Here is a 23,814-nt window from a genome sequence, read left to right on the forward strand (position 1 = left end):
CCACATGTTACGTATCTACATGTTATGTACCTACATGTTACGTAGCCACATGTTACGTATCCACATGTTACGTATCTACATGTTACGTATCTACATGTTACGTATCCACATGTTACGTATCCACATGTTACATATCTACATGCTACGTATCTACATGTTACGTATCTACATGTTACGTATCCACATGTTACGTATCCACATGTTACGTATCTACATGTTATGTACCTACATGTTACGTATCCACATGCTACGTATCCACATGTTACGTATCTACATGTTACGTATCCACATGTTACGTATCTACATGTTACGTATCCACATGTTACGTATCCACATGTTACATATCCACGTTACGTATCCACATGTTACGTATCTACATGTTACGTATCCACATTTTACATATCTACATGTTACGTACCTACATGTTACGTATCCACATGTTACGTATCCACTTGTTACGTATCCACATGTTAAGTACCTACATGTTACGTATCCACATGTTACGTATCCACATGTGACGTATCTACATGTTATGTACCTACATGTTACGTATCCACATGCTACGTATCCACATGTTACGTATCTACATGTTACGTAACCACATGTTACGTATCCACATGTTACATATCCACGTTACGTATCCACATGTTACGTATCTACATGTTACGTATCCACATGTTACATATCCACGTTACGTATCCACATGTTACGTATCTACATGTTACATATCCACATGTTACGTATCTACATGTTACGTACCTACATGTTACGTATCCACATGTTACGTATCCACATGTTACGTATCCACATGTTAAGTACCTACATGTTACGTATCCACATGTTACGTATCCACATGTTACGTATCTACATGTTACGTATCTACATGTTACGTATCCACATGTTACGTATCCACATGTTACGTATACACATGTTACGTATCTACATGTTACGTATCTACATGTTACGTATCCACATGTTACGTATCCACATGTTACGTATCTACATGTTACGTATCTACATGTTATGTATCCACATGTTACGTATCTACATGTTACGTATCTACATGTTACGTATCCACATGTTACGTATCTACATGTTACGTATCTACATGTTATGTATCCACATGTTACGTATCCACATGTTATGTATCTACATGTTACGTATCCACATGTTACGTATCTACATGTTACGTATCTACATGTTACGTATCCACATGTTACGTATCTACATGCTACGTATCTACATGTTACGTATCCACATGTTACGTATCCACATGTTACGTATCTACATGTTATGTACCTACATGTTACGTATCCACATGCTACGTATCCACATGTTACGTATCTACATGTTACGTATCCACATGTTACGTATCCACATGTTACATATCCACGTTACGTATCCACATGTTACGTATCTACATGTTACGTATCCACATGTTACATATCTACATGTTACGTACCTACATGTTACGTATCCACATGTTACATATCCACATGTTACGTATCTACATGTTACGTACCTACATGTTACGTATCCACATGTTACGTATCCACATGTTACGTATCTACATGTTACGTATTTACATGTTACGTATCTACATGTTACGTATCTACATGTTACGTATCTACATGTTACGTATCTACATGTTACGTATCCACATGTTACGTATCCACATGTTACGTATCAACATGTTACGTATCTACATGTTACGTATCTACATGTTACGTATCTACATGTTATGTATCCACATGGTATGTATCCACATGTTATGTATCAACATGTTACGTATTTACATGTCATGTATCTACATGTTACGTATTTACATGTCATGTATCTACATGTTACGTATCTACATGTTATGTATCCACATGTTATGTATCCACATGTTATGTATCAACATGTTACGTATTTACATGTCATGTATCTACATGTTACGTATTTACATGTTACGTATCCACATGTTACGTATCCACATGTTATGATTCAGTTCCTGGCAATTTTGAAAGAGTCCAACCCGAAGTGTCCCAACTTACCGTAGTCGCTCTCGTAGAAGATGATGAACTTCTGCCAGTGCAGCTCCGAGACCAGCGTGAGCAGGACGTCGTTGAGGCGGACCGGGGGCCGGGCGGCCAGGGTGTAGCTCTCCCCGTCCGGGCTGGGGTTGAGCTGGCAGGCCGCCCGGGGGGCGCCGTCCCCGTTCCTCTGGATGAAGAGGTGGGGGATGTGCATGGCGTCGGTCAGGGACTGCAAGGCGCTGGCGGCGGCGCACCCCGTGGACGTGACGAGGGCCAGGATTCCCTGGTTCATCAACTCGCATGCTGAGCAAGAGAGGAGACAGAAGTTGGCGGTTGAGTAAAAGGGAGAACTTCGGAACTTCCTTAGTTTGCGTTCACTTCCTGTGTAGCGCTCCTGTGGCCACACCTGGTAGTGCTTGTCACTCAGCTGGCTCAAATGGATTGTTTTGTGTTGAACGTCGCATGCTCTCCTTCTTTGCGGTTTATTGCTTCGGTGCACTCCCGTGCTGCACTCCGTGCAATTTTGTGGACATCAGAGACTCTCAGCTGCACCTCGTCTTCCTGTCTCTGCATCTCGGGGTCACAACTACCGCAGTCCGTGACAGGAATACGAGGCGCAGAAAGAATCATTGTTTACAGTTTGTCTTCTACAGTAGAACCGTTTAAGTTGACATCTTTTGGATTGGAGGACTCAAGATAAGCGGTTGTCAACAGAACCAGGAAGAACCAGTAGTGTTACTTCAATATAGTCTACTTTAGTTTAGTTTACTTAAGTGTAATGTTACTTCAATATAGTCTACTTTAATGTTACTTCAATATAGTCTACTTTAATGTTACTTCAATATAGTCTACTTTAATGTTACTTCAATATAGTCTACTTTAATGTTACTTCAATATAGTCTACCTTAATGTTACTTCAATATAGTCTACTTTAATGTTACTTCAATATAGTCTACTTTAATGTTACTTCAATATAGTCTACTTTAGTTATTTTACTTTAGTTTAATGTTACTTCAATATAGTCTACTTTAGTTTAGTTTACTTAAGTGTAATGTTACTTCAATATAGTCTACTTTAGTTTAGTTTACTTTAGTTTAGTGTACTTTAGTTTAGTTTACTTTAGTTTAATGTTACTTCAATATAGTCTAGTTTAGTTCAGTGTTACTTTAGTTTAATGTTACTTAATTATAGTCTACTTTAGTTCAGTGTTACTTTAAATTATTCTGCTTTAGTTTAGTTTAGTGTTACTTCAATATAGTCTACTTTAATTTAGTTTACTTAAGTTTAATGCTACTTCAATACAGTGTACTTTAGTTTAGTTGACTTTAGTTTAATGTTACTTCAATATAGTCTACTTTAATTTAGTTTACTTAAGTTTAATGCTACTTCAATATAGTCTACTTTAGTTTAGTTGACTTCAGTTTAGTGTTACTTCAATATAGTCTACTTTAGTTTAGTTGACTTTAGTTTAATGTTACTTCAATATAGTCTACTTTAGTTTAGTTTACTTTAGTTTAATGTTACTTCAATATAGTCTACTTTAGTTTAGTTTACTTAAGTGTAATGTTACTTCAATATAGTCTACTTTAGTTTAGTTTACTTAAGTGTAATGTTACTTCAATATAGTCTACTTTAATGTTACTTCAATATAGTCTACTTTAATGTTACTTCAATATAGTCTACTTTAATGTTACTTCAATATAGTCTACTTTAGTTTAGTTTACTTTAGTTTAATGTTACTTCAATATAGTCTACTTTAGTTTAGTTTACTTTAGTTTAGTGTACTTTAGTTTAGTTTACTTTAGTTTAATGTTACTTCAATATAGTCTACTTTAGTTTAGTTTACTTTAGTTTAATATTACTTAATTATAGTCTACTTTAGTTCAGTGTTACTTTAAATTATTCTGCTTTAGTTTAGTTTAGTATTACTTCAATATAGTCTACTTTAGTTTAGTTTACTTTAGTTTAATGTTACTTCAATATAGTCTACTTTAGTTTAGTCTACTTTAGTTTAGTTTACTTTAGTTTAATGTTACTTCAATATAGTCTACTTTTTTTAGTCTTACTTTAATTTAGTTTACTTTAGTTTAATGTTACTTAACTATAATTTAGTTTAGTTCAGTGTTACTTTAGTTTCATGTTACTTAATTATAGTCTACTTTGGTTTAGTTTACTTAAGTTTAATGCTACTTCAATATAGTCTACTTTAGTTTAGTTGACTTCAGTTTAGTGTTACTTCAATATAGTCTACATTAGTTTAGTTGACTTTAGTTTAATGTTACTTCAATATAGTCTACTTTAGTTTAGTTTACTTTAGTTTAATGTTACTTCAATATAGTCTACTTTGGTTTAGTTTACTTTAGTTTAATGTTACCTCAATATAGTCTACTTTAGTTTAGTTTACTTTAGTTTAATGTTACTTCAATATAGTCTACTTTAGTTTAGTTTACTTAAGTGTAATGTTACTTCAATATAGTCTACTTTAGTTTAGTTTACTTAAGTCTAATGTTAATTCAATATAGTCTACTTTAATGTTACTTCAATATAGTCTACTTTAATGTTACTTCAATATAGTCTACTTTAGTTTAGTTTACTTTAGTTTAATGTTACTTCAATATAGTCTACTTTAGTTTAGTTTACTTTAGTTTAGTGTACTTTAGTTTAGTTTACTTTAGTTTAATGTTACTTCAATATAGTCTACTTTAGTTTAGTTTACTTTAGTTTAATATTACTTAATTATAGTCTACTTTAGTTCAGTGTTACTTTAAATTATTCTGCTTTAGTTTAGTTTAGTCTTACTTCAATATAGTCTACTTTAGTTTAGTTTACTTTAGTTTAATGTTACTTCAATATAGTGTACTTTAGTTTAGTTTACTTTAGTTTAATGATACTTCAATATAGTCTACTTTTTTTAGTCTTACTTTAATTTAGTTTACTTTAGTTTAATGTTACTTAACTATAATTTAGTTTAGTTCAGTGTTACTTTAGTTTCATGTTACTTAATTATAGTCTACTTTAGTTTAGTTTACTTTAGTTTAATGTTACTTCAATATAGTCTACTTTGGTTTAGTTTACTTTAGTTTAATGTTACCTCAATATAGTCTACTTTAGTTTAGTATACTTTAGTTTAATGTTACTTCAATATAGTCTACTTTAGTTTAGTTTACTTTAGTTTAATGTTACTTAATCATAATTTAGTTTAGTTCAGTGTTACTTTAGTTTCATGTTACTTAATTATAGTCTAGTTTAGTTTAGTTTACTTTAATTTAATGTTACTTCAATACAGTCTACTTTGGTTTAGTTTACTTTAGTTTAATGTTACCTCAATATAGTCTACTTTAGTTTAGTTTACTTTAGTTTAATGTTACTTAACTCTAATTTAGTTTAGTTCAGTGTTACTTTAGTTTCATGTTACTTAATTATAGTCTACTTTAGTTTAGTTTACTTTAGTTTAATGTTACTTCAATATAGTCTACTTTGGTTTAGTTTACTTTAGTTTAATGTTACCTCAATATAGTCTACTTTAGTTTAGTTTACTTTAGTTTAATGTTACTTCAATATAGTCTACTTTAGTTTAGTTGACTTTAGTTTAATGTTACCTCAATATAGTCTACTTTAGTTTAGTTTACTTCAGTGTAATGTTACTTCAATATAGTCTACTTTAGTTTAGTTTACTTCAGTTTAATGTTACTTCAATATAGTCTACTTTAGTTTAGTTGACTTTAGTTTAATGTTACCTCAATATAGTCTACTTTAGTTTAGTTTACTTCAGCTTAATGTTACTTCAATATAGTCTACTTTAGTTTAGTTTACTTCAGTTTAATGTTACTTCAATATAGTCTACTTTAGTTTAGTTTACTTCAGTTTAATGTTACTTCAATATAGTCTACTTTAGTTTAGTTGACTTTAGTTTAATGTTACCTCAATATAGTCTACTTTAGTTTAGTTTACTTCAGTTTAATGTTACTTCAATATAGTCTACTTTAGTTTAGTTTACTTCAGTTTAATGTTACTTCAATATAGTCTACTTTAGTTTAGTTTACTTCAGTTTAATGTTACTTCAATATAGTCTACTTTAGTTTAGTTTACTTCAGTTTAATGTTACTTCAATATAGTCTACTTTAGTTTAGTTGACTTTAGTTTAATGTTACCTCAATATAGTCTACTTTAGTTTAGTTTACTTCAGTTTAATGTTACTTCAATATAGTCTACTTTAGTTTAGTTTACTTCAGTTTAGTGTTACTCCAGTTGATTCAAACATGCGACATCACAATTCTACGTCCAAAAAGGAGTAGATAATGGATGATGTATGCGTCGTTAAATATTTGATCGCATATAATCACGATGATATATTATAAATGTGTCATTACATTTATATGACATATGCGCTAACTTCCTGTGTCATTTCCACTGTGATCACGTACATCATGAGGTGTGGCCTATCTATGATCTAGTCATTAATATCTATGGCTGACAGCTTTGTGGCAGCGTAAGGATTTGATTGTCTCTCATCTACTTGCTCATTTCCTCTTCTTAGTCGGACGAAGCACTTGTTCTTTTCTTCTGTCACCACTTAGCATTAGCTAGCGGTTAACATCCATTGCGGTGTGCAGGGTTTTAGCTACTTCAAAATCACTAATCCTGGCCTCCATGCGACACTAAACACACTGTAATGATACCAAGTACAAGAGCGTATCTAGTCGACCTAGTTTTTGTGGTGCCCTTTATTTAGAAAAGTATCGAAAAGAACCAAAATACATTTTAGTACCGGTACTGGTAGCAAAATATTGGTATCGGTACAACACTAGTCCACGACAGTTGCACATTTTAAGACCGTACCCTCTACTTTATCCATCATACTCAAATAGTTTCTCCATTTTGTTGACATCTTTGTTTGTGCACAATCTAAATGGGTGCATTTTGTTGGATGCTGAAAGGAGGATGAAAGAGCAGCTGAGAAGTCTGCAGCGTTAGAAGTGAGGAACCATGATCTCATGGCCAGGCTTTGAAGGTAAGTGTTCGTCTTCATCCTCGCCCACACGCCTTTTTGCGGATTTTAGTCACCAGCACAAATAGGATTGTACAACAACAGGCGAGTTTACGGAAGAAGTCAACATGAGCGGACCCGTTTTGCAGAGAAACGAGCCTCTTCATACCGCCGGCTTTAGTGATGAGAAGACCCCCCCCCATGAGTAGGAGACCGTACATTTATACTGGTATTGTCACACCCTGCCGGGCAGGAGGGCAACAAGGCAGTGCGGCTGGATCAAAAGAGACGTCGGCGACGCTTTGCTGAACCAAAAGTTGCTTAATTACAAGCGAGTGTCATTAAGCAGGTATGCAGTACCTGGAGGAGCTCCGATCAAAAAATGAAGGCCTCCTTTTACCGTGAATTGATTAACGTGGACGTGGAAGAAGTCAACATGAGCGGACCCGTTTTGCAGAGAAACGAGCCTCTTCATACCGCCGGCTTTAGTGATGAGAAGACCCCCCCCCCATGAGTAGGAGACCGTACATTTATACTGGTATTGTCACACCCTGCCGGGCAGGAGGGCAACAAGGCAGTGCGGCTGGATCAAAAGAGACGTCGGCGACGCTTTGCTGAACCAAAAGTTGCTTAATTACAAGCGAGTGTCATTAAGCAGGTATGCAGTACCTGGAGGAGCTCCGATCAAAAAATGAAGGCCTCCTTTTACCGTGAATTGATTAACGTGGACGTGGAAGAAGTCAACATGAGCGGACCCGTTTTGCAGAGAAACGAGCCTCTTCATACCGCCGGCTTTAGTGATGAGAAGACCCCCCCCCCATGAGTAGGAGACCGTACATTTATACTGGTATTGTCACACCCTGCCGGGCAGGAGGGCAACAAGGCAGTGCGGCTGGATCAAAAGAGACGTCGGCGACGCTTTGCTGAACCAAAAGTTGCTTAATTACAAGCGAGTGTCATTAAGCAGGTATGCAGTACCTGGAGGAGCTCCGATCAAAAAATGAAGGCCTCCTTTTACCGTGAATTGATTAACGTGGACTTAAACAAGTTGAAAAACTTATTCGAGTGTTACCATTTAGTGGTCAATTGTACGGAATATGTACTGTACTGTGCAATCTACTGATAAAGGTTTCAATCAATCAATCAATCAATCCTAACCTGGAGAAACCAAATCATCAGTTATATGTTCCTTCTTTCTCTGTCTGGGTGTGTGTGCTAAGTCAGGACAAGACAACCTGACCATGTAAGGTGATGTTTGTGTGTAAGTGTCTGGAAAACAACTGCTTTAGAGTGTCCGCCCTGAGATGGGTAGGTTGTGAGTTCATACCAAATACTATAAAAATGGGAGCTATTACCTCCCTGCTTGGCACTCAGCATCAAGGGTTGGAATTGGGGGTTAAATCACCAAAAATGATTCCCGGGCGTGGGCCACCGCTGCTGCTCACTGCTCCCCTCACCTCCCAGGGGGTGATCAAGGGTGATGGGTGAAATGCAGAGAATAATCTCGCCACACCTAGTGTGTGTGTGACAATCATTCATACTTTAACTTTAAGTCATAACTCCAATGTTGGCGTTTAGCTAGACAGGTAGTCTTTTCTCCAGGATATGGTTATCACTTTTGCATTCCAAAGTCTTTTCCTACGAGAAGTGATCCATTCCACCTGCGAATGGAAAACTAAGGGGCCATATGTTATCATGTGTTCAAACTGAAATACCACAGTTCAATTAAACCCGGTGGTTTGCTTTCTCCAAGGTGAATGTAAACGTTCACCATATGTAGAACATAATATGAGGTAATTAATTCACTTCACTTACAAGTGTGCAAAAAGGGAAGTAAGTACCAATTTGCCGCAGTGTTGTTGGATTCTTATTGGATTGGCCCCTAGAGGGGCCGCGGTGAAATATCAGTTTCTCAGCTGTGGTTCCCAACCACCGGGCCGCGGCCCGGTACCGGTCCGCGTACCGATTGGTACTGGGCCGCGCAAGAAATTTAATTTAAAAAAATAAAATAAAATAAACATTTTTTTTTTTTTTTTTTTTTTTTTTTTAAATTAAATCAACATAAAAAACACAATATATACATTATATATCAATATAGATCAATACAGTCTGCAGGGATACAGTCCGTAAGCACACATGATTGTATTTCTTTATGGAAAAAAAAATAATAATAATAAAAAAAAAAAATCCACACCCCTCCCCCCCCCCCCGGTCCGTGGGACAAATTTTCAAGTTGACCGGTCCCCAGCTACAAAAAGGTTGGGGACCACTGCTGTATGGTACTCAGGCGTAATACACTTTTCCACCACTTGTGGCAGTAATGACAAAAGCAAACAAACAGAAGAAGTCCGGAGATAAAGTCATACAAAGTTTTTCAGGCGCCAAAATTATGACTAACATGCACTTTAACTTTATTGACAGTTTATTCAAGAAACATACATATATTTATCTATAATGAGTTTCATTCGGATGTATTTATTTGAGCACTGCCTAATTGTATGTCAATGTATGTTCAGTCACTTTTTAGGACTCCCTTCTTTTGCACTTTATTTGACGACTATTCATTGTTGTAATCAGCCTGACCTAAGCCTCGGTAATAACCTTCGGGATGAACACGTACTTTCATATCGTTTGACAAGGTTTAAACCGTAAGAAGGTTAGATATATTTGAATACGATTTAAAAGAAAAAGTAAGATTACTAGTTCAGTGTTAATATCTGAGTGGGCCCCGGGCCTCTTTGTAGTGGCAAAGTTGGGCCCCGAGGTGAAAAAGGTAAAGAAGCCCTGATCTACAGAACATTCTTGTCTTTGGACTGTCTTCAGAAGCGGCGGCGACCACAAATCTGCTTTTACAAAGACAGGAAAGTGATAATAATAAAGTTTTTCATGCAAATGACCTTTTTGGGTGTCATATTTTACGAGCATCTCTGTCATGTCTGCTAGAGCGAGGACTTTTTATTAATCGGCAGAACCTGATGAGTTGGTGGATTTAGATAAGAGTCTGCGTCCATCCATCCATTTCCTACCGCTTGTCCCTTTTGGGGTCGCGGGGAGTGCTGGAGCCTATCTCAGCTACAATCGGGCGGAAGGCGGGGTGCACCCTGGACAAGTCACCACCTCATCGCAGGGCCAATACAGATAGACAGACAACATTCACACACTAGGGACCATTTAGTGTTGCCAATCAACCTATCCCCCTTTGGAAGTGGGAGGGGCCTATCCCCAGGTGCATGTCTTTGGAGGCGGGAGGGGCCTATCCCCAGGTGCATGTTTTTAGAGGTGGGACGGGCCTATCCCCAGGTGCTTGTCTTTGGAGGCGGGAGGGGCCTATCCCCAGGTGCATGTTTTTGGAAGTGGGAGGGGCCTATCCCCAGGTGCATGTTTTTGGAAGTGGGAGGGGCCTATCCCCAGGTGCCTGTTTTTGGAGGTGGGAGGGGCCTATCCCCAGGTGCATGTTTTTGGAAGTGGGAGGGGCCTATCCCCAGGTGCATGTTTTTGGAGGTGGGAGGGGCCTATCCCCAGGTGCATGTTTTTGGAGATGGGAGGGGCCTATCCCCAGGTGCATGTTTTTGGAGGTGGGAGGGGCCTATCCCCAGGTTCATGTTTTTGGAAGTGGGAGGGACCTATCCCCAGGTGCATGTTTTTAGAGGTGGGAGGGGCCTATCCCCAGGTGCATGTTTTTGGAGGTGGGAGGGGCCTATCCCCAGGTGCATGTTTTTGGAAGTGGGAGGGGCCTATCCCCAGGTGCATGTTTTTAGAGGTGGGAGGGGCCTATCCCCAGGTGCATGTTTTTAGAGGTGGGAGGGGCCTATCCCCAGGTGCATGTCTTTGGAGGTGGGAGGGGCCTATCCCCAGGTGCATGTTTTTGGAGGTTAGAGGGGCCTATCCCCAGGTGCATGTTTTTAGAGGTGGGAGGGGCCTATCCCCAGGTGCATGTTTTTGGAAGTGGGAGGGGCCTATCCCCAGGTGCATGTTTTTAGAGGTGGGAAGGGCCTATCCCCAGGTGCATGTTTTTAGAGGTGGGAGGGGCCTATCCCCAGGTGCATGTTTTTGGAAGTGGGAGGGGCCTATCCCCAGGTGCATGTTTTTAGAGGTGGGAGGGGCCTATCCCCAGGTGCATGTTTTTAGAGGTGGGAGGGGCCTATCCCCAGGTGCATGTCTTTGGAGGTGGGAGGGGCCTATCCCCAGGTGCATGTTTTTAGAGGTGGGAGGGGCCTATCCCCAGGTGCATGTTTTTAGAGGTGGGAGGGGCCTATCCCCAGGTGCATGTCTTTGGAAGTGGGAGGGGCCTATCCCCAGGTGCATGTCTTTGGAAGTGGGAGGGGCCTATCCCCAGGTGCATGTTTTTGGAGGTGGGAGGAAGCCGGAGTCCTCGGAGGGAACCCACGCAGTCACGGTGAGAACATGCAAACTCCACACAGAAAGATCCCGAAGCCCGGGATTGAACCCAGGACTACTCAGGACCTTGGTATTGTGAGGCACACGCACTAATCCTTCTCCCACCGTGCATTTTTAAAGTGATTTAGAGGTGAAATGGATTGCTAAAATTAGCTGACCTCGAACGAGACGATTTTTACATGTTGGAAAGTAAAAAAAAAAAAACATCCCCCAAAAAAGTGCAGTTCCCCTTTAAGTGTATTTACCTTTTTACCCAATACGTGTGCTAAAGAATGGTCCCTCCTCCATCCCTGCAGTGGTGTTACAAAACAATGGCTAGTGTGTCAATCCTCCTTCTCAGCGTGTGATTGAGTTGCCAGACCCCGCTATTGGGATTCATGGCGTCTTAATGTAGTCGCACTTCATTTCCAGCCTTCCTCCTGCTGCCATCAGTATTGATTTGCCTTCACCGCCTTCTTTGTACCTGTAGTTTGCCCACATCGTCAAGGATGGACTTGAACAAGATTGTTGTTTTTGAAACCAGACGTCTCATTGGCTGCTCCTCGCTCAATTGTTAGCGCAGACTATAAACGGGGTTAGCGTGAAAAGGCTTTGAGAGCGTAGACGGCTGTTGTTGTGTTGCCATGTGCTGTTAAAGTGCAATCTGTGTGAGGAATTGTGTTTGTTGGTGGAACAGGCTGTGTTTTTGTGGTACTTTTCCTGGAGATGCAACTCCACGGTGAATAGCGTTTCGCCCAGGTGACGGTCCGAATGCTTAATGGACGATACGGGGTGGATTGGGGAGAAACAAGCTCAGTCTGGTTGGAAGAAAACATGGAACGTTTCTGACTACAATTGAACGTTCGCCTACCGAAAATCAGGAGCACTGTGGCAATTAGGTGCAAGCCTCGGACCACAAACTTAGAGCCTGTCCCCACAGTACCGTTTTAGGTGAAAATGGTGACGATATGTATTGTGTCAGCCAGTTCTCCCCACGCAAACTAAGTTTTTGGTGGTCTGAAACGTGAGAACCTGTCAATGGTGGCAAAAAAAGCCCCCCATGGAGAAAAGTAGCCCCGTCAAACTTGTCAATAGCGGTCACCTGTTTATCGTGGCCAGTCTGGTTGGAAGAAAACATGCAACGTTTCTGACTACAATTGAACGTTCGCCTACCGAAAATCAGGAGCACTGTGGCAATTAGGTGCAAGCCTTAGACCACAAACTTAGAGCCTGTCCCCACAGAACCGTTTTTAGGTGAAAATGGTGACGATATGTATTGTGTCAGCCAGTTGTCCCCACGCAAACTACGTTTTTGGTAGTCTGAAACGTGAGAACCTGTCAATGGTGGCAAAAAAATGCCCCCCATGGAGAAAAGTAGCCCTATCAAACTTGTCAATAGTGGTCACCTGTTTATCGTGGCCAGTCTGGTTGGAAGAAAACATGCAACGTTTCTGACTACAATTGAACGTTCGCCTACCGAAAATCAGGAGCACTGTGGCAATTAGGTGCAAGCCTCGGACCACAAACTTAGAGCCTGTCCCCACAGAACCGTTTTTAGGTGAAAATGGTGACGGTATGTATTGTGTCAGCCAGTTCTCCCCACGCAAACTAAGTTTTTGGTAGTCTGAAACGTGAGTTTTTGAGAACCTGTCAATGGTGGCAAAAAATGCCCCCCATGGAGAAAAGTAGCCCTATCAAACTTGTCAATAGCGGTCACCTGTTTATCGTGGCCAGTCTGGTTGGAAGAAAACATGCAACGTTTCTGACTACAATTGAACGTTCGCCTACCAAAAATCAGGAGCACTGTGGAAAATAGGTGCAAGCCTTAGACCACAAACTTAGAGCGTGTCCCCACAGAACCGTTTTTAGGTGAAAATGGTGACGATATGTATTGTGTCAGCCAGTTCTCCCCACGCAAACTAAGTTTTTGGTAGTCTGAAACGTGAGAACCTGTCAATGGTGGCAAAAAATGCCCCCCATGGAGAAAAGTAGCCCATTCAAACTTGTCAATAGCGGTCACCTGTTTATCGGGGCCAGTCTGGTTGGAAGAAAACATGCAACGTTTCTGACTACAATTGAACGTTCGCCTACCGAAAATCAGGAGCGCTGTGGAAAATAGGTGCAAGCCTTTGACCACAAACTTAGGGCCTGTCCCCGCAGAACCGTTTTTAGGTGAAAATGGTGACGATATGTATTGTGTCAGCCAGTTCTCCCCACGCAAACTAAGTTTTTGGTAGTCTGAAACGTGAGAACCTGTCAATGGTGGCAAAAAATGCCCCCCATGGAGAAAAGTAGCCCCGTCAAACTTGTCAATAGCGGTCACCTGTTTATCGTGGCCAGTCTGGTTGGAAGAAAACATGCAACGTTTCTGACTACAATTGAACGTTCGCCTACCGAAAATCAGGAGCACTGTGGCAATTAGGTGCAAGCCTCGGACCACAAACTTAGGGCCTGTCCCCACAGAACCGTTTTTAGGTGAAAATGGTGACGATATGTATTGTGTCAGCCAGTTCTCCCCACGCAAACTAAGTTTTTGGTAGTCTGAAACGTGAGAACCTGTCAATGGTGGCAAAAAATGCCCCCATGGAGAAAAATAGCCCTATAAAACTTGTCAATAGCGATCACCTGTTTATCGTGGCCAGTCTGGTTGGAAGAAAACATGCAACGTTTCTGACTACAATTGAACGTTCGCCTACCGAAAATCAGGAGCACTGTGGCAAATAGGTGCAAGCCTCAGACCACAAACTTAGGGCCTGTCCCCACAGAACCGTTTTTAGGTGGAAACGATGATGATATGTACCGTGCCAGTCCGTTGTCCCCACCCAAACGGCATTTTTGGGGGTCTGAAATCTGGGTTTTTGAGAATGTGTCAATGGGCAAATAGGCTGTTCTAATTTTTATTTTTATTATTTTTTGTATTCACTGTAGCACTTTGAGGTTGTTTGCTCAATGCAAAGTGTTTTTACAAATACAATCTATTATTATTCATTATTATTGCAAGCCTAATAGGTACCATTTTGGGATCCTTATACACACACCATAATAATATTGTATTTTAAAGCACAGTACGTCTGACTATGGTACCCGTAATTCTCCGGCCATCCATCAAGCGGTGCGGCTTAATAGCTTACCAAAGTCGTTCTAAAACATTTTGACAGATCTTTGAGTGCCGTGTGTAATGTTCTATATTCCCAATGAAACATCAACGTTGTGGTGTTGCTTCCTGGCATCAACCTGCAGTCTACATGTATCTCTTATGTGTGACTGCCATCTACTGGTCACACTTATCCTTACACCATGTACCGAATAAATCTGTTTAGGAGTCAGTTGGCACAACCAGAATTAATACACACATTAGGCACACCAGGTTATACGTCGATTTTTGAGAAAATGAAAATATTTTAAGTGCGCCTTATATTCGGAAAAATACGGTATTCATGATAAAATTAAGATTATGACGTAAGACCAATGACTAAATATAAGTAAATAGCTCTTAAAACCAGGGTCAGTTTTGAGCTTGCTTTGCTGGTGTCAACCTGCAGTCCACACGTATCTCTTATGTGTGACAGCCATCTACTGGTCACACTTATCATTACACCATGTACCAAATAAAATTGCTTAGGGGTCGGTTAGCACAACCAGAAATAATACCTACATTAGGCGCACCGGGTTATACGTCGATTTTTGAAGAACATTTAAAGATTTTAAGTGCGCCTTATAGTCCGTAAAATACGACGTAGTAGGTCAGGTTGTAATTTCGCCACACTCCTGTGAGAACCCTGCGTGTGACTGAACCATTAAGGAGCGGGACGATCCAGGCTCTTGCTGCAGTGTGCTCAAACCACCACCAGGTAGCATCTGTGAGCAGATAATACTGCATCATCTCTTTCTGGGTGGTGCATTCTTCCGTTATCTATCACCCCCCCTGAGTCTGTTGCTGATCTAGCGACACATACAGATAACATACTTATAATGGGGGATTTTAAAATCCATATGAATACTCCATCAGACCCTCCCTGTTGTGGGATCTGTTGTGGCTTGTGCAGCCCTTTTGAGACGCTTGTGATTAAGGGCTATATAAATACATTTTGATTGATTGATTGGTTCAAACATTCTTCACTCATGCTTAAAGTGAAGGATAGGGCAAAAATACAAGTTTACCGACGGTGGCAAACACTCCGGTTTCAGGAAAACTCAAGCACAAGTCTCGACAGGCGGATGTAATGAATAACTGGAGAAGAACCAGGCAAGGAACTTCTTTGAGTCTTACAAGAATCTTTGTTCTTCATGATGCACCAAAGTGTTCCTGCTGGCTTTCAGACTTAAAAACCGGTCCCCAGAAGAACGAGGCCCAATCCCCGCACTTGAAACAGGATCGTGCCTGAAGTTGTAGCGTAGACTGGAAGACCCCGCTGGGGGGCTTCCTGTCAGCCACACTTTTGGACTGACACGCTTGGAAATATGCTCATCAGCCCAGCTTAAGACCGCCGCTTCTTATTTCTACTTACACGCGTCACCCGGATGGAAAAAATGTACTCTTTATCCTCTTAGGGTGGATCAGGACGTCTGGCGGGAAGCGGGCCAACGATCTTTGAAGGATGGAAGCGTCAGCCGCGGCATTATTAATATGTCAGAAAAGGAGTTTTGTCTGGCTGGAGCTAAATTATATATCATTGTGGATAGACTTGAAGGGCATGTTTGTCATCCATTATTTATTGACTTGTTGGACAGCTCCATCAGCGGCCTGAAAGGATGATAGAGCGGCAAAACAACCGTCGTATCCAAATAGTTTCCATCTGAGCGAGTGAGAATATGACAAGAAAATGTCTGCCTTTTAATTCAGCTTTCGGTTGTTGTTGTTTCTGATGTTCTGGAGCGCAATCCAATTGGAAGACACCTCGGCAAACTGGGGTTGTACGGTATACCGGAACTGGTATAGCACCGGTATACCATACTATAACGGTTACGCGGATGACGGCGCGTTGTCACGTGGTGACATTGCTGGTATAAAGTATAAAGATAAAGAAGTGATCCCCCATTATAATTATATTATCTGCATGTGTCACTAGATCAGCGACAAACTCTGAAACACCCTCAGGAAGAGGTGCTTTAAGACATGGTTAGCTAGCTAGCGGCTAACATACATCCACTGTGTTTTAGCTACTTCTAAATCCCTAAATTCTGACCTACATGTTGACAAATAAAGTGAGTTTCTTACAGGTATCATTATCACTGGAGGACGAGGAATAGCTTCACTACAAACCGTAAGAGGATACAATAGCTCACCGGTGTCACAATGTAAACAAACGCCATGGGTGGATCTAAACCTGACATCCACTGTAATGACACCAAGTTCAGGAGCGTATCTAGTCGATACTACTATGATTACATCGATATTTTTTAGCATCACAAAACCTTTTTTCCTTTAAAAAAAATGTATAATACGTTTATAAAGTCAGTAAATATGTCCCTGGACACATGAGGACTTTGAATTTGACCAATGTATGATCCTGTAACTACTTGGTATCGGATCCATACCTAAATGTGTGGTATCATCCAAAACTAATGTCAAGTATCAAAGAAGAGAAGAATAAGTGATTATTACATTTGAACAGAAGTGTAGATAGAACATGTTAAAACTGAAAATAAGCAGATATTAACAGTAAATAAACAAGTAGATTAATAATAAATTTTTTACAGTTTGTCCCTCATAATGTGTAGAAAATAATAGGTGTATAAATGACATAATATGTTACTGCATAGACTAATTAGGAGTCTTTGTTTGTTTACTTACTACTAAAAGACAAGTTGTCTATTTTATTGAAGGACTAAATGACAATTAGAAAAGTATCGAAAAGTATTGAAATATATTTTGGTACGGAGACGACACTAGAATGAAGTCACTCAAACGGAGCAGATAACAGCACGACCACCACCACGTATACAGCAGGACATCTTCTGAAGGCAACATGACTTGTGCTGCCAAGCATGTCCAAGTCATTAGTCTCTGCTGAGCTGTGACACCCAGGAAAATCATCTTTGCTTCTTCCTATTCCTTGTGGACTTGATGAACTGTCAACAATTAGTGAAACAATGTTGGAAATAAACGGCTGATAATGCAGACAACTTTGGCACTTATTCAGAGTTGAGGACTAAAAAAAGTGATGTTTACAGCAGGGGTCACCAACCTTTTTGAAAGCAAGAGCTACTTCTTGGGTAGTGATTAATGCGAAGGGCTACCAGTTTGATACACACTTCAATAAATTGCCAGAAATAGCCAATTTGCTCAATTTACCTTTAACTCTATGTTATTATTAATAATGAATGATATTTACACTTAATTGAACGGTTTAAAAGAGGAGAAAACACGAAAAAAAATGACAATTGAATTTTGAAACATAGTTTATTTTCAATTTCGACTCTTTAAAATTCAAAATTCAACCGAAAAAAAAGAAGAGAAAAACTAGCTAATTCGAATCTTTTTGAAAAAATAAAATAAAAAAATGTATGGAACATCATTAGTCATTTTTCCTGATTAAGATTAATTTTAGAATTTGGATGACATGTTTTAAATAGGTTAAAATCCAATCTGCACTTTGTTAGAATATATAACAAATTGGACAAAGCTATATTTCTAACAAAGAAAAATCATTATTTCTTCTAGATTTTCCAGAACAAACATTTTAAAATAAATTCAAAAGATTTTGAAATAAGATTTAAATTTGATTCTACAGATTTTCTAGATTTGTCAGAATATATTTTTTTAAATTTTAATCATAATACGTTTGAAGAAATATTTCACAAATATTCTTCGTCGAAAAAACAGAAGCTAAAATGAATAATTAAATTAAAATGTATTTATTATTCTTTGCAATAAAAAAAATACATTTACTTGAACATTGATTTAAATTGTCAGGAAAGAAGAGGAAGGAATTTAAAAGGTAAAAAGGTATATGTGTTTAAAAATCCTAAAATCATTTTTAAGGTTGTATTTTTTCTCTAAAATTAGATTAGAATTAAAATTAAAATAAATTAAAAATCCTAAAATCATTTTTAAGGTTGTATTTTTTCTCTAAAATTGTTATAAGAAGAAAAGTAAAAAAAAAAAAAAAGAATTTAAACAAGTGAAGACCAAGTCTTTAAAATATTTTCTTGGATTTTCAACTTCTATTTGAGTTTTGTCTCTCTTAGAATTAAAAATGTCGGGCAAAGCGAGACCAGCTTGCTAGTAAATAAATAAAATTTAAAAAATAGAGGCAGCTCACTGGTAAGTGCTGCTATTTGAGCTATTTTTAGCGGGCTACTCATCTGGTCCTTACGGGCTACGTGGTGCCCGCGGGCACCGCGTTGGTGACCCCTGGTTTACAGGTAAAATTCACCCCAAAAAAGACATAGTGGTGTTAGGCCTTTTTTTCCCCCCCAAGTTTCAGCAGAAGACCACTTTTATCTCCATAATGTGGAGCCTGCTGACCTCACCCTTTTATTGCGTAATGCATGTTTTGTAATGGGACAGCTTTATTCCAAAATGTAATAAAAAAAAATAAATGGCAATGCCACAAGCTCGGCACACCTATCTTTTTGGCACTTTCAACCATTTCCTCCATCATTTTGGAAGGTTTTCTTTCAGGATGTCTCTGTATATTGCTGCGTTCATCTTTTCCTCTATCCTGACTAGTCCCCCAGTTCCTGCTGCTGAAAACCACCCCGTACCATGATGCTGCCACCACCGTGCTTCACTGTAGGGATGGTATTGGCCTGGTGATGAACGGTGCCTGGTTTCCTCCAAACATGACGCCTGACATTCACGCCAAAAATGCAATCTTTGTCTCATCAGACCAGAGGATTTAGTTTCTCATGGTCGGAGAGTCTTTCAGGTGCAGACTTTGGACTAAGAAATGGCTTCCGTCTGGTCACTACACCATACAGGCCTGATGGGTGGATTCTCCCCTCTCCACGGAGGAATGCTGCAGCTCTGACAGAGCGACCATGGTCTTGGTCTCCTCCCTGACTAGACTAAGATGAATGCAGCAATGTACAGAGACATCCTGGATGAAAACTCACTGGGAGACGAGTCAGGATAGAGAGAAAGATGAATGCAGCAACACAGAGAGACATCCTGGATGAAAACTAACTGGGAGACGAGTCAGAATAGAGAGAAAGATGAATGCAGCAACACAGAGAGACATCCTGGATGAAAACTAACACTTCCCATCCAACCTGATGATGCTCGAGAGGTGCTGCAAAGAGGAATGAGAGAAAGTGCCCAAAGATAGCCGTGCCAAGCTTATGGCATCGTATTCAAAAAGTTTTGAGGCTGGAATAACTAACTATTGAAGAAATATATTGAAGAAAGGCTGTCAGTACTTATCTACATGTCATTTTTGAGTTTGGATAAGTTTGCCAAAACTGCATCAATATATAAATTAAAGATGCATCAATAATCATTTTTTAATGGCATCGTAGCCCCTGAATGGTAATCATGAGGTGCAGAAAGACCTCTAATGGTGTCCCTGGAATGGTGTTTATGGAATGGTGTCCCTGGAATAGTGTCTATGGAATGGTGTCCCTGGAATGAAGTCCATGGAGTGGTGTCCCTGGAATGGTGTCTATGGAATGGTGTCCCTGGAATGGTGTCTATGGAATGGTGTCCCTGGAATAGTGTCTATGGAATGGTGCCCCTGGAATGAAGTCCATGGAGTGGTGTCCCTGGAATGGTGTCTATGGAATGGTGCCCCTGGAATGAAGTCCATGGAGTGGTGTCCCTGGAATGGTGTCTATGGAATGGTTTCCCTGGAATGGTGTCTCTGGAATGGTGTCTATGGAATGGTGTCCCTGGAATGGTGTCTATGGAATGGTGTCCCTGGAATGGTGTTTATGGAATGGTGTCCCTGGAATGGTGTCTGTGGAATGGTGTCCCTGAAATGGTGTCTATGGAATGGTGTCCCTGGAATGGTGTCTATAGAATGGTGTCCCTGGAATGGTGTCTATGGAATGGTGTCCCTGAAATGGTGTCTATGGAATGGTGTCCCTGGAATGGTGTCTATGGAATGGTTTCCCTGGAATGGTGTCTATGGAATGGTGTCCCTAGAATGGTGTCTATGGAATGGTGTCCCTGAAATGGTGTCTATGGAATGGTGTCCCTGGAATGGTGTTTATGGAATGGTGTCCCTGGAATGGTGTCTATGGAATGGTGTCCCTGGAATGGTGTCTATGGAATGGTGTCCCTGGAATGGTGTTTATGGAATGGTGTCCCTGGAATGGTGTCTATGGAATGGTGTCCCTGGAATGAAGTCCATGGAATGGTGTCCCTGGAATGGTGTCTATGGAATGGTTTCCCTGGAATGGTGTCTCTGGAATGGTGTCTATGGAATGGTGTCCCAATGGTGTCTATGGAATGGTGTCCCTGGAATGGTGTCTATGGAATGGTGTCCCTGAAATGGTGTATATGGAATGGTGTCTATGGAATGGTGTCTCTGAAATGGTGTCTATGGAATGGTGCCCCTGGAATGGTGTCAATGGAATGGTGTCCCTGGAATGGTGTCAATGGAATGTTGTCCCTGAAATGGTGTCTATGGAATGGTGTCTATGGAATGGTGTCCCTGAAATGGTGTCTATGGAATGGTGTCTCTGGAATGGTGTCTATGGAATGGTTTCCCTGGAATGGTGTCTCTGGAATGGTGTCTATGGAATGGTGTCCCAATGGTGTCTATGGAATGGTGTCCCTGGAATGGTGTCTATGGAATGGTGTCCCTGAAATGGTGTATATGGAATGGTGTCTATGGAATGGTGTCCCTGAAATGGTGTCTATGGAATGGTGCCCCTGGAATGGTGTCAATGGAATGGTGTCCCTGAAATGGTGTCTATGGAATGGTGTCTATGGAATGGTGTCCCTGAAATGGTGTCTATGGAATGGTGTCTCTGGAATGGTGTCTATGGAATGGTGTCCCTGAAATGGTGTTTATGGAATGGTGTCCCTGGAATGGTGTCTATAGAATGGTGTCCCTGGAATGGTGTCTATGGAATGGTGTCCCTGAAATGGTGTCTATGGAATGGTGTCCCTGGAATGGTGTTTATGGAATGGTGTCCCTGGAATGGTGTCTATGGAATGGTGTCCCTGAAATGGTGTCTATGGAATGGTGTCCCTGGAATGGTGTCAATGGAATGGTGTCCCTAGAATGAAGTCCATGGAATGGTGTCCCTGGAATGGTGTCTATGGAATGGTTTCCCTGGAATGGTGTCTCTGGAATGGTGTCTATGAAATGGTGTCCCTGGAATGGTGTCTATGGAATGGTGTCCCTGGAATGGTGTTTATGGAATGGTGTCCCTGGAATGATGTCTGTGGAATGGTGTCCCTGAAATGGTGTCTATGGAATGGTGTCCCTGGAATGGTGTCTATGGAATGGTGTCCCTGGAATGAAGTCCATGGAATGGTGTCCCTGGAATGGTGTCTATGGAATGGTGTCCCTGGAATGGTGTCTATGGAATGGTGTCCCTGGAATGGTGTCTATGGGATGGTGTCCCTGGAATGGTGTCTATGGAATGGTGTCCCTGAAATGGTGTCTATGGAATGGTGTCTCTGGAATAGTGTCTATGGAATGGTGTCCCTGAAATGGTGTCTATGGAATGGTGTCCCTGGAATGGTGTCTATAGAATGGTGTCCCTGGAATGGTGTCTATGGAATGGTGTCCCTGGAATGGTGTCTATGGAATGGTGTCTCTGGAATGGTGTCTATGGAATGGTTTCCCTGGAATGGTGTCTATGGAATGGTGTCCCTGGAATGAAGTCCATGGAATGGTGTCCCTGGAATGGTGTCTATGGAATGGTGTCCCTGGAATGGTGTCTATGGAATGGTGTCCCTGGAATGGTGTCTATGGAATGGTGTCCCTGGAATGGTGTCTATGGAATGGTGTCCCTGGAATGGTGTCTATGGAATGGTGTCCCTGAAATGGTGTCTATGGAATGGTGTCCCTGGAATGGTGTCTATGGAATGGTGTCCCTGGAAAGAAGTCCATGGAATGGTGTCACTGGAATGGTGTCTATGGAATGGTGTCCCTGGAATGGTATCTATGGAATGGTGTCCCTGGAATGGTGTCTATGGAATGGTGTCTATGGAATGGTGTCCCTGGAATGGTGTCTATGGAATGGTGTCCCTGAAATGGTGTCCCACTTCAACCGTCAAAACATTCCTCTTAATCAGAACAAAAAACAAAGTTGTTTTTTGTACGCTTTTCCTAAAATTCCAGGAATTCCCTAATACCATTTCTCAATTAAAAATGTTACTACTTCAACATTTCTCGACCGATTTGGAAAATGCCAACACCAACCATTTTGACTCATTCGGAACATTCAAGTCTTTTAAAATTTTCCCAAAAATTCCCGCTTTTCCTGAAATTCCCAAATTTCCATGACATTCCAATTGAAAAGAATTGGACATTTTTCTAAGTTCCACAGTTCCAACATTTTTTTATCCGATTCAAACAGTTCAAACTCCAAAATATTCAGCCTGTTCAAAATGATGTGCTCTCATTTTAAAAAATTCCCAGATTTCCAAGAATTCCCAGTTTTCAGGGACATTTTCGCCATTCAAAATGAATTATCATTTTTTTAAACTTTCACAATTCCCAATTTTTTTATCCGATTCAAACAATTCAAACTCCAAAATATCCAGCCTGTTCAAAATTATGTGCTCCGCTTTTTAAAAAATTCCTGGATTTCCAACAATTCCCAGTTTTCCGGGACATTTTTCCCATTCAAAATGAATTGGACATTTTTCAAACTTCCACCATTTCCACATTTTTCAACCTATTCAAACCATTCCACCTTCAACATATTCCACTCAACTTGCACATTCAAACTTTGATTTTTCCAAATTCCAAAAAATTCCAGGAATTCCCTTTTTTCCAAACCCTTTTTTTCTGGCGACTACTCCTTTCACATTTTTTAACCCACTTCAACTGTTCCACCGTCCAAACATTCCTCTTAATCAGGACAAAAAAAGGAAGTTGTTTTAGGAAAAATTCCCGGTTTTCCCGAAATTCCTGATTGCCATTTCTCAATTAGAAAAGTTACTTCTTCAACATTTCTCGACCGATTTGAACAATTCCAACACCAACCATTTCAACTCATTCAGAACATTCAAGTATTTTTAAAATTTTCCAGAAAATTCCCGCTTTTCCCGAAATTCCCAAATTCCCATTGAAAAAAAATGGGACATTTTTCCAAGTTCCACAACTCCCGCATTTTTAATCCGATTCAAACCTGCTCCAACTCCAATATATTCAGCCTGTTCAACATTCTGAGCTCTCCTTTTAAAAATTTCCCGGATTTCAAAGAATCCCCAGTTTTCAGGGACATTTTTCCCCATTCGCAATGAATTATCTATTTTTTAAACGTCCACAATTCCCACATTTTTCAAGCTATTCAAACCATTCC

At 40.1% G+C, this 23,814-nt stretch overlaps 1 protein-coding gene across 1 annotated transcript in view; it reads right to left on the bottom strand.

Annotated features, from left to right (window-relative positions):
• LOC133657656 (glutamate receptor ionotropic, delta-1-like) overlaps window positions 1-23,814 on the bottom strand; it is a 1,080,304-nt gene that overhangs the window by 675,097 nt on the left and 381,393 nt on the right. Inside the window, exon 3 of the mRNA XM_062059243.1 lies at window positions 2,037-2,321. Coding sequence (XP_061915227.1) covers window positions 2,037-2,321 — 285 coding nt within the window. The remainder of the gene's footprint in view (window positions 1-2,036; window positions 2,322-23,814) is intronic.

This window comes from Entelurus aequoreus, linkage group LG09 (genome assembly GCF_033978785.1).
Source record: "Entelurus aequoreus isolate RoL-2023_Sb linkage group LG09, RoL_Eaeq_v1.1, whole genome shotgun sequence".
In the NCBI taxonomy this organism is placed as follows: Eukaryota; Metazoa; Chordata; class Actinopteri; order Syngnathiformes; family Syngnathidae; genus Entelurus; species Entelurus aequoreus.